Source organism: Propithecus coquereli, unplaced genomic scaffold, assembly GCF_000956105.1.
Source record: "Propithecus coquereli isolate 6110/MARCELLA unplaced genomic scaffold, Pcoq_1.0 Scaffold291, whole genome shotgun sequence".
In the NCBI taxonomy this organism is placed as follows: domain Eukaryota; kingdom Metazoa; phylum Chordata; class Mammalia; order Primates; family Indriidae; genus Propithecus; species Propithecus coquereli.
Window position 1 is genome coordinate 2,890,740 of NW_012148519.1, and position 12,727 is coordinate 2,903,466.

General features: G+C 37.7%; 1 protein-coding gene across 1 annotated transcript in view; it reads right to left on the bottom strand.

Annotated features, from left to right (window-relative positions):
* Positions 1–12,727, bottom strand: part of APPBP2 (amyloid beta precursor protein (cytoplasmic tail) binding protein 2) — a 107,926-nt gene that overhangs the window by 60,032 nt on the left and 35,167 nt on the right. Inside the window, exons 2-3 of the mRNA XM_012648640.1 lie at positions 8,389–8,540; positions 4,081–4,204 (exon numbers count right to left, since the gene is read on the bottom strand). Of these exons, the coding sequence (XP_012504094.1) occupies positions 4,081–4,204; positions 8,389–8,540 (276 nt within the window). The remainder of the gene's footprint in view (positions 1–4,080; positions 4,205–8,388; positions 8,541–12,727) is intronic.

Below are 12,727 nucleotides of genomic sequence, written 5' to 3' on the forward strand. Positions count from 1 at the left end.
AAAAAAAGAACTATCAAAGCAATACATATCTGTGGTTTTAAAAAGAATAATAAAAAGTAGAAAATCATTTAAAATAAAAAGTTTGCTCTGCCCCACTCTCAGAAGCATAAACGTAATCTCTCTCCCCTTTGGAAGTCTCCAGGAAACTCCTGACCTCAAACAAATCACGCTCACGTGGACTGATTAACTCCAGAGAATAAGCTGGAAAAAGGGGTTGGGGATATGCGTTTAGCTTAATAATCTTCCAAAAATGCACAATTCAGTAATAGATGCATTATTGACATCTATCTATATTATAGATAACATTTATTTTCTTCTTTATAGTTTTCTGTGTTTTCAGAATTTGTTTGGCAACAGACATGTATAAGCAAAAAACCCAGAGCTATTAAATAGAAAATGAGTAAAGGAAAACATGCAGAGTCCCCAAAGAATACGAAAGGACTGAAAAATGGTACCAGGTTTAACTACTTTCTGCTAAGAAAGGCCAAGAAGGTTCTCTGACATTTGCTCTACAATGTTTTGATGCCAGCCCCAGATTAGAAATTGGCTTTGTGATATTAAATTGAAAAACATACTCTTACTCTTGCATCAGGCTCAAAGCCCCTGGGATTGGTCAAAAGATTTCATTAGTACCTGTTCTGCAAAACACATAGTCGATTAATACCTCCAATTTCTTTTTGTCTTAATAAAAAACAGGGCCGGGTGCGGTGGCTCCTGCCTGTAATCCTAGCACTCTGGGAGGCTGAGGCGGGCGGATCGTTTGAGCTCAGGAGTTCGAGACCAGCCTGAGCAATAGTGAGACCCCGTCTCTACTAAAAATAGAAAGAAATTAGCCGGACAACTAAAAATATATAGAAAAAAAAATCAGCCGGGCATGGTAGCACATGCCTGTAGTCCCAGCTACTCGGGAGGCTGAGGCAGAAGGATTGCTTGAGCCCAGGAGTTTGAGGTTGCTGTGAGCTAGGCTGATGCCACGGCACTCTAGCCCGGGCAACAGAGCAAGACTCTGTCTCAAAAAAATAATAATAATAAAAATTAAAAATTAAAAAAAAGTCAGAAAAATTTAATCTTTTAAAAAACAATACTAAGTTTAAGATGAAAATTATATATAAATTACATTAAATATACTTGTAATCACCAAGAATCTGGCAAACAGGGTTGTACACAAGCAAATTTTATTTTGAAATTTCAAATTTCTAAGGACAAAATGTCTTGTCTTGGTATACAGGCAGTATGCTGGTATTATAAATAGCTTTGTTCCTTGGTCCAGACAATATTCTAAGTTTGCAAGTGCTAGTTGCAAAGACTCACTGTATTGTTAGTTATCTATTCAATATTCCCCACCTCTTCTACCTTAATGTAGACCCAGGAGTTCATTCAGAGTAGCAATATGCAAATTAAAAATGTTTTGCTCCCCAGACCACCTTGTACACAGATTGGAGGATGTGTAGAATGTGTCCCAGTTTCCCAGTTTAAAAGACAGATAAGCAAAGAGATAAGATTAGACTTCTGGGAGAGCTATTTTTTCTAATTTAAAAAAGAAGACAGACATATGAGACTCAGCTGGCATGAGCCTTTTGCCTTTCCCCTTCTCCATGCCTATCAACACTTACAACCATAATGATGTGAGCTACGTGATAAAGACGACAAACTAGGAAGCAGAAAAGGAGACTTGGTCCTGTGAAAAAACTAAACCTTTTGGTTAGGTTAAAGCAAAATTTACACAGGAGCCTTAACATTAGACAGACAGAGGAAACATGTATCTGAGTGAAATAAATCTGACTCTGTGAATAAAAATCACATAGAAAAAGAAAGTGCTTTATCTTTCGGTCAAGGCTTTTATAAAGAATAATCTATGGCCAGGTATGATGGCTTACACCTGTAATCCTAGCACTTTGGGAGGCCAAGGTGGGGGAACTGTTCGAGGCCAGAAGTTCAAGACCAGCCTAAGTAACACAGTGAGTCCCCGTCTCTATAAGAAATTAAAAAATTAGCTGGGTGTGGTGGTGTGCGCCTGTAGTCCTAGCTACTGGCAAGGCTGAGGTGGGAGGATCATTTGAGCCCGGGATGCTGAGGCTGCAGTGAGCTACCTTAGTGCCACTGTGCTCCACGCCAACCTGGGCAACAGAGCAAGACCCTGTTTCCAAAAAAAAAAAAGATCTATAATGAAATTATCCAAAATGACTTTTCTGTTCCAAAGTAACTAGTTCATATACATAAAAATAGTTAACCAATCAATCCCTCAAATCCCATTTGGGATAGTCCAGTCTCCTATTCCTACAAAGACAGAATAGGTAGAAGAAAGAAGACAGACATTATTTTTATCAGTATTACAAATTATAGCCCCAAATACCAATCCCTTTATAGTTTCTGCATATAAATATTCCCATGGTTTATCATGTACTTCCAAAATATATGTGGGAAATTATCATAAGCTCTAAAAATGTTATTTATAATTAAGTTTGCACATTACAAAATTAACTTCAGGATTTGAATGATTTTTTTTGCCAAGACAGAGTCTTGTTCTGTCACCCAGGCAAGAGTGCAGTGGTGTCATCATACCTCACTGCAACCTCAAATTCCTGGGCCCAACTGATCCTCCTGCCTCCCAAGTAGCTGGGACTACACTCGTTACCACCCTGACTAATTTTTCTACTTTTTGTAGAGATGCGGTCATGCTCTAGCTCAGGCTGGTCTTGAATTTATGGCCTTAAGCAATCCTCCTGCCACACAGTAGGATTTGAACTTGTTTGTTTTAAGAGAGACAGAGTCTCGCTCTGTCACCCAGGCTGGCATGATCATAGCTCACTGTAGCGTTGAACTCCTGGGCTCAAGCAATCCTCCTGCCTCACCCTCCCAAGCAGCTGGGACTTCAAGGGTACACTACCATGTCTGGCTAATTTGTTTTTTATTTTTTGTAGAGATGGAGTCTTGCTAGGTTGCCTAGGTTGGTCTCAAACTCCCACCTCAGCCTCCTAAAGTGTTGGGATTACAGGCATGAGCCACTGAGTCCAGCCAGGATTTGAACAATTTTCTAACACAGCCCTATATAAAACAAGGCAATGAAAGCCACAAAGATTGAAATTCAACTGAAATCCAAACTGGAGAGAGGGCGGGGAGAGAGAGAGAAAGAGGAAGAGCAAGAGGAGGAAAGGGTAAAGGGGAGGAGAGGGTATGAGGGGGAGAGCATGATGGGTGATGGAGGAGGGGGAGGAAGGAAGAGGGAAGGAGGGAAACGGGGAAAAGGAAAGGAGAAGGGGAAGACACAGCTTTACTCAATTTTAACTTAAATCAACAAAGGTTTAATAGAAGGACCTACATTCTAACTCTGAAGAGGTTCAGATTTAATTAACTCATCTCTAAAATACCAGGGATATATGCCCCTTAATTCCTTAAAAGTAGAAGACTATAAATGCAGTAAATTGGACTTTAGTTAACATTAAGACAAAGAATTGTTGTTCTATTTTTTGACTTTATTTTGATTTCCCTTTAGTTTTATATTATAAACTCTTTTAAGAGATGTAAAATCAAATTGGGGGACAGAGAAAACCTAACTAGCTAATTCTAAATGTTACATATACAGAAAAAAGGATAATAAAAGCAGAGTTACTTCTAAATTTGCTTACCGTGAAGTACACCTGTAAAAAAAATTCAATGTATCTTCAAAGAAAAGTTATTTATAAGTAAAATACTGATCTTGTTTGCTTGATTATGGAAATGTAAATAAAGCAGGGGTAAAAAAGTAGCATCCAAGAAAAAAGTACATTTCTGGAGTTTCCTACCTTCCAGTGTCTACCACAGTTCCTAGTACATAACAAGTAGCCGATAAATATTTGTTGAATGAATAAACAAGCTCTATGACAAAGCAAAAAGATATATAAGAAATACATCTTGTTTCATAATACTCAAATCTAAGCTAAGCTGTCTACAGCAGGTTAACTATACTTTGGAAATGGGAGGCAGGAGCCCATATCATCACAGAGATTTATTCAAATGTTGGTGTATATTTTGAAGAGCTAAAACTATAAAAGCCACTAAGTACCATTACAGCACATAATTGTAGGGTATGTTCCAACTCACCTCACACAACATTCTACTGCACGAAACCAATGAAGCATCTCATCATGTAGAGTACACAACTGAAGGCAGGAAAGAAAAACTTTCTCAGCATCACTGTACCAGCCTGCATCTGAAAGAAAGCCACCTAAAGAAAAGAAAAATCAGTAATTTTAGATAATTTAATAAATTGCCTGAAAGCTACAAAGACATGCCTACAGTGAATATTATCTAAACTAAAACAAACCCGTAATATTAAAGTCCTGTGGCTAGCCTAAAGCAAAGATATTAACTGTGAAGTTCTGAACTAGGGGGATTAGGATCTAAGTTGAGACTTTGAATAGGAGTTAAGAGTTTTAACCCTCTAAGAATACTCCATGGCCTAAGGCTTGACGTTTTCCAGCTAATGATCCACTAAATTCTAATTATTCTATTATTTTCATCTTGCAGTGTACACATAACTTTTCAATTTCCCAGTACCCAATCCCAAAGAAGGTAAAGAAATCTGAATAAACAATCTTGTTAGTACAGCAGCAAATCATATAGGAAGGATACACAGATAAAAAAGATGGTGATGCTTGCTCATCTTATTTTTTCAGCAAGAAATTAAATTACTGTCCTGACATCATTTCTTCTGAATACTCTCTGAGGATCTTGGCTCCTAATAATGATTAACCTTGAAATACATTTTTAATACACTGTGTAACCACTTTGTATTGTGGTAACCACTCTGCATGAATTCTCTCATTTAACTTTCACAACGCATCTTCAACTTAAATGCAATTACTGCCTCAATTTATTAGATGAAAAACTTGAGGCCAGAGGATCCAAAGCTTACAAGCTAGTTACGTGCAAAGATTCGAATCCATATAATCTGATTTCAGAGGCTAAATCTATAGTTACTATACTACATTAGCTATCATGAGGAACACTTTCTTAGTATTACTGAAGATTAGTTACAATAACCGGAAAACACAAAGTGACATTTTGTATTTCTTCAATCCTAAAACACACATTTTTTGCACATCTTAAAACCTCTAAAATTAGAATACATCATAAAACTGATGATGTATTACAAAAATTGGCAGCATTTTTTTCTTGGTACACAAAAAATATGGTATGTCTTAATGGTGTCAATAATGTCTGAGTCAATAAAATATATTTTGTTCAGACCCATGTTTTATGTTTAATTAAAGCTACATGTAATCAGACAAATTTTATTTTACTCATTGGAAACAACTGTGCTTTAGAACATCTAAGGTCCTTACCAAGTGACTAGAATAATGAGGTGATTATACATATTCATAAGCAACCTTCTATTCATTATCCCAATATATTGTGTTGTGTCAGTTATTAGGATATTGTCTCTCGGCTTCGAATCGCCCTTCTAGACTCTGTTTTATGATGCTGAGGCAAGGACTCTGCAAACCACATTTCTCATTTGCTAGCTGGCTCCTTGTTAGGCTCTGCCAAAGGGAGGCACTAGAAAAAGGGGCTGCAAGACTGGAAGATCAAGGGACATTCCCTCATGTTTCTGTCAGCACGGGCCCTGCTGACTCTGGGAGTAACAGTTCATTCCAGGAAGCAACAGTTAATATGAGCTACAGTTTTCTAACACTTCCAAAACCAGTTTCACAGCATGGCATGAGATGCCCCTCCTAGGGGTCAAGATCCACCAGCCTAACAGTATCCTAGCTCTACAAGGCACTTCCTCAAGCTTCCAAATGACAGTAATTCCAACCACTTTCCTTGGTTCCCCAAGCCCTAGTTGTGGTAGCTAATTCTTGCAGTTGGTATTTTGTCTTTTCAGTTCTCTAATATCTTGGTAAAAATTCTTTATAAAACTCTTTAAAAAATTCTATCTCTACAACATGGCTGGACCTTGCAAATATTATGCTAAATAGCCAGTCACAAAGGCCATATATTTTATGAGTCCCTTTATATAAAATGTCCAAAACAGGCAAATCTATAGAGACAGAAAGTAAAGTGATGGTTGCCTGGGGTTGGAGTGAAATGAAGAATGACTGATAATGGGTAGGGTTTTCTTTTCTTTTTTTTGAGACAGAGTCTCGCTCTGTTACCCCGGACAGAGTGCTGTGGCATCAGCCTAGCTCACAGCAACCTCAAACTCCTGGGCTCAAGCAATCCCCTGCCCCAGCCTTCCGAGTAGCTGGGAAGAGAACCAAGTCCTAGCAAACTCATATTATCAGTCTTAATCCTAAAATTATCCAAAGAGTAAATAAACATTATACCAAAAATATACAGTGATAGAGATAATTTTTTAAAATAACAGCCTTATTGAGATATAATTCACATACCATACAGTTCATCCATGAAAAGTATACAATGCAGTGGTTTAATATGAGTTATGATAATAGGAGTTTGCTAGGACTTGGGTTTTCTGAGATATCTATCTGGCTTATTACAACAGCCAAATTGGTATAAGTATATGTGGAGATGACCAGAGGACTTCAATGAACCTTCCTGCCTTTCACCTACCTTGATACTAAATTTCTCTCACACAGATTTTTACATGACCATTTATAAGTAAAGGGATATCATTATTAACATTTGCCAAGATCACAGACACTCCATTATTACAGACATTCTTTTGTCAATTCTTTGTCGAAACTGACATTCCATGAGACTATTAAAGGATAAATGTTGAGGGCTCTTTTCAGAAAAGACTATTCTGGACTGGGTACAGTAGCTCACACCTATAATCCCAGCACTTTGGGAGGCCAAGGCAGGAGGATTGCTTGAGGCCAGGTATTTGAGACCAGCCTGGGCAACACAGTGAGACCTTGTCTCTACAAAAAAATAAGAAAAAATTAGCTGGGCATGTTGGCGCATGCCTGTAGTCCTAGCTACTTGGTAGGCTGAGATAGGAAGATTGTTTGAGCCCAGGTGTTCCAGGCTCCAGTGAGCTATGATCACATCACTGCACTCTAGCCCAGATAACAGAGCAAGACCCCATTTCTAAAAATGAAAGAAAAAAGAAGAAAGAAAGAAGAAAGAAAGAAGGAAGAAAGGAAGGAGGGAAGGAGGGAGGAAGGGAGGGAGCAAAGGAAGGAAGGAAGGAAGGAAGGAAGGAAGGAGAGAGAGAGAGAAAGAAAGAAAGAAAGAAAGAGAAAAAAAGAAAAGAAAAGAAAGAAAAGAGGGAGGGAGGGAGGAGAGGGAGGCAGGGAAAAGAAAAGAAAGCTCTAAAGTTCCTCCAGCAAGTTGTCTTTGACCACTACAAAGAATTATTCTAAGATTGAAGGAAATGGTTGTGAAAATTTGTATGCGCATGTGTGTGCACATGAGAGACTGAGAGAGAAAAAACATGTACATGCACACATTAATGTGAGAAGTTAAAAATGAAAGGTAGTCTGTGGTGATAGAACAGTACTGTATCCTGATAGTGATGGAGGCTATATGACTCTTGACATGGAATCAATTGCACAGAAACACACACAAAATGAGTGCATGTGAAAACTGGTAAAAACTACATAAGGCCTATAGTCTAGTTAACACTATAATACCAATGTCAATTTCCTGATTTTGATATTGTTCTACAGTTATATAATATGTCACCACTGGAGGAAGCTGGAGGAATGGTTCAAAGAAGTCTAGGTATTCTTTTGCAACTACCTGTCAATCTGCAATCATTAAAAAAAAAAAAAACTTTAAATAAAAAAGGTAGCAGCAATGTAAATAGTTGTCTGAAACATACCTATATAGATTTGTGAAAACCACAAAAATGTTATACAAACACCAAACAATATTTTTCTATATGTATAGCATACAAAACTTTTTCTGACTGCTTTTACGTTTGTTTTCACTACCCTCATGATATCCCCATGAAGAAATACAATAACCCTCATTTTAGAGATGGGACAACTGAAGCCCCAAAAGGATTATGTCCCATGCTACAGCCTACAGTAAGCAGGTGAAAGAGGCTGGTGGCAGCAGCCTGACATGGTAGAAAGATATGTGCTTTGGAATCATACAGACACAGGATTCTAAACTTAGCTCCTCTACCAGCTATGTGACTTGAGCCAGTTATTCAACTTTTCTGTTTCCTCATATGTAAAGTGGTATTAATACCATCACCTCATTGGAATGTCACGAGGATTTAGAAAGATACCATTTAAATGCCTAGTATCATGCTTGGCACAGAACTAATGTTCAATAAATGACAAGCAGTTCTTCTGACATTCTTCTTATAACCTCCTCATAACCTCCTTAAGTAGACTTTGGGTAAAGTCCTGGGGGAATCCTTTATTGTTGGCAGGTTTAATTCTGAGTCTATTACAGAACAAAATACTCCTCTATTTTATCATTACTTACCTAAAACAAAGCCAACCTGAATGGCTTTTTCCTTTACTGCAGCATCTGATTCTGCGATATAAGAGCACCGTCTACTGAATGAGTAGGCCAAGACAGAAGCAACTTTAACACCATGATCCATCAAAGCCTGAAAACAATGATGAAGCAAATGTCTGAAAGAGAAGAAAAAGGCTTATTTTATAGAGGTAACTTACTTTGTCCTTTTAGAAAGTGCTAGCTGCTTCTCTTTTAAACCACAGCATTATTATTTTCCAGGATGGAGTAAGTTAAAAAGTGTTTTGCCTTATGAATCATGAGGCTATAATAACTCAAAATTTAGCCTAATATCTTTACTCGAGGAATATAACACTCAGGAAAAGTACAGTGCATAACTTGACGCCAATGAAGGATGAGGCTAACTTCTAAAATCAGCTTTAAAAACCAAATTACAATTCAACAATAAAAAGACAAATAATCCAATTAAAAATATGCAACGGGGGGGCAAGGGCAACACACGTAACCTAAACATCTGTATACCCCCATAATATGCTGAAATAAAAAAAATTTTACCCACAAAAAAAAAAAATAGGCAATGGATTTGAACAGACATTTCTCCAAAGAAGATATACAAATGGACAATAAACACAAAGTAAGATGCTCAACATCATTAGTGATTAGGGAAATGCAAACCAAAATCACAATGAGATACCACTTCACAGCCAAAAGAAGGGCTATTAATAATTTTCAAACAATTTTTTTAGAGATAGGGTCTCATTCTGTCTCCCAAGGTGGAGAGTGCAGTGGCACAATCATAGCTCACTACAACCTCAAACTCCTGGGCTCAAGCGATCCTCCTGCCTCAGCCTCCCAGGTAGCTAGGATCATAGGTGTATGCCACCATGCCTGGTTAATTTTTTAAATGTTCTTGTAGAGACAGGATCAAAAATGAAACTAGCATCTCAAAAATAATAAGGTATATGTTTTTAAAATGTATCTTTAATTTTTTTTTTCTTGAGGGAGGGTCTCACTCTGTCCCCCAGGTTGGAGTGCAGTGGCATAATCATAGCTCACTGCAGCCTCAAACTCCTGGGTTCAAGCCATCCTTCCGTTTCAGCCTCCTGAGTAGCTGGGACTGCAGGTACACACCACCACGCTAATTTCTCCTGTTTTTTGTAGAGATGGGATTGCTATGTTGCCCAGGCTGGTCTTGAATTCCTGGCCTCAAGCGATCTCCTTAGTCTCCCAAAGTGATGGATTATAGGCATGAGCCACCATGCCCAGCAATATATTTTTTTAAGTATTGGCAAGATGTGGCCAAATTGGAACCCTCATACACTAGCGGTGGGAATGTAAAATGGTGAAGCTGCTGTGAAAAGAGTTAGCAGATCCTTAAAAAGTTAAACATAGGGTTATCATATGTATACATCCTAGGTATAAACCCAAGAGAACGAAGAATATGTCTATACAAAATCTTGACCAAGAATGTTCATAACAGCATTATTCATAATAACCAAAAGGTGGAAACAACCCAAATGTTCATCAACAGGTGACTGGATAAACAAAACATAGTATTATACTTACAATGGAAAATTATTCAAGCAGTAACATGAATGAGCCTTGAAAACATTATGCTAAGTGAGAGAGTCAGTCAACAAAAGATCATATATTTTATGATTCCATTTATATGAAATATCTATAACAGGCAAATTCATAGAAACAGATAATAGATTAATGGTCAGCCAGAGACTAAGGGTAAGAAGAAATAGAGAGTGACTATTAATGGTTTCTTTTTGAGGTGATAAAATGTTCTACAATTAGACAGTGGTGATGGCTTCAAAACTTTGTGAATAACTGAATGGTACAATTTAAAATGGTGAATTTTATGGTATGTGAATTATATCTCAATAAAAAAATCTTGAAAGAACAAAACTGTAACTGCTTTGAACAAAGGGAAAAAGGGTCAAATTACATGCTTTTAGTTTCACAAACATATAAAACACTTACCAAGGGATTTGGACTTGGTGAAAGATAACCTAAGAGATGAAAAAGAGGTATTCCACTAAATCTTTACAACAGCCACATTGAGAACTGCACAGAGAATTTCAAATCCCAGAAAGCTGACCTTTCCTTAAGGAATGCTTTTTAAAGCTTTTCTGTAATCGTAGTACACAAGCCACGTTTCAAAGTCATCCTTGGATGCTGAAATCATGCTATTTGTTTACTTGTTTCTTATCTTATCATCACTTGCTAAAATACAAACTCCATGAGAAAAGGCCCTGTAGATCTCATTCACTGCTGTACCTCCAGCATCTAGAACAGTACCTGCATATACTAGGCATTCGACGAGTATTGATTTAGCTAATTTGTTGAACAAATAAAACAACTTTGCAATATTACTAGAGATTAGCAGTATTTTGTGAAACTATATTCTTATTTGCCTAGAAATGTGAGTTACGAAAAAGAAATGGCAGTTAAAGCAAATTTAGGGGAAAATACTACATAAAACAGCACGTACAATCAAAGGCCAGATCATCCCTTTGTGGCTCCTACTACATGACAACACCTACAATGAGGAAGATGAATTCAGTCTCCCTTTCTTGAACTCAAAAAGCTAAACTGCCAGAGTGTTAACTTTCCAAAGGGGATAGAGGCAGACAGAACAAACGCTGTTCTCTTTGTCACCAGGCTTAGTTGTTTGAGCTGTACAATTACTGTGACAATACTTTTACCTTATTCTGTATCATGCTGGTGGGCACTCCTCAAGCTGTAAGTCTTTTTTTTTTTTTTTGAGACAGAGTCTGGCTCTGTTGCCCTGGCTAGAGTGCCGTGGCATAAGCCTAGCTCACAGCAACCTCAAACTCCTGGGCTCAAGCAATCCTCCTGCCTCAGCTTCCCGAGTAGCTGGGACTACAGGCATGCGCCACCATGCCCGGCTAATTTTTTCTCTCTATATATATTTTTAGTTGTCCAGATAATTTCTTTCTATTTTTTAGTAGAGACGGGGTCTCGCTCTTATTCAGGCTGGTCTCGAACTCCTGACCTTGAGTGATCCACCTGCCTCGGCCTCCCAGAGTGCTAGGATTACAGGCGTGAGCCACCGCACCCGGCCAAGTTGTAAGTCTTAAAATAAACTGCTTTCAAATTCTACTTCTAGGTATATATCTAACAGATATGTGTACATATGTTCACCAAAGGTATGTACAAGAATCTTCACAGTAACACTATTTATAATAGCTAAAAACTGGTAATAGCCTAAATATCCATCAATAATAGAATGAATAAATGATGACATATTCATATGAAGAAACACCATACATATACAGCATTGAGAATGAACAAACTACAATTGCACACAACATAGGTGATTCTCATAAACGTAATACTGAGGTGGAAAAAAAGCCAGAAACAAAACGGTACAAACTGTACGACTATATATATGAAGTTCTAAAACAGGCAAAATGAACAAAATGGTTACCCTGGGGAGGGGAAGTAACTGACTGGAAAAAGGCAAATCAGAGCTTTTGGGGTTCTAGTAACAAATGCAAATAAAGTAACATAATACATAGTACAATAATACCAGATATATAGAAAAGCCAATGTGAGACAATTTCTCAATAAAATAATTTCAGAGATTTATATTGGCACTACATGTACGAAGGTAAGATTATTTTAGCCATTCTAAGTTTTCTAATATAATCATATCTATGAAGTACTTTCCACATCACATAAGGAATTGGTTAAAAAATAAATGTTACCTAAAAATATATTTATGGAAAATAGTACGGCAGTTCCTAAAAAAATTAAAAATAGCAAGCAGGCATGATGGTACACATTTGTAATCCCAGCAGCTCAGGAGGCTGAGGAAGGACTGCTTGAGCCCAGGAGTTCAAGGCCAGCTTGGGCAATGTAGCAAGATCCTATCTCTTAGAAAAAATTAAAATGAAAATTAAAACAGAATTACCATATGATCCAGCAATTCCACTTCTGGGTATGTAACCAAAATAACTGAAAGCGGAACTCAAAGAGATACTTGTACACTCATGTTCACAGCAGCATTATTCACACTAGCCAAGAGACAGAAACAACCCAAATATCCATCAACAAATGAATGGATAAACAAAATGTGGCATACGCATATAATGCGATATTATCCAGCCTTAAAAAGAAATGAAAAAATCTGACACATGGGCCGGGCGCGGTGGCTCATGCCTGTAATCCTAGCACTCTGGGAGGCTGAGGCGGGCGGATTGTTCGAGCTCAGAAGTTCGAAACCAGCCTGAGCAAGAGCGAGACCCCGTCTCTACTAAAAACAGAAAATTAATCGGCCAACTAAAAATATATAGAAAAAATTAGCCGGGCA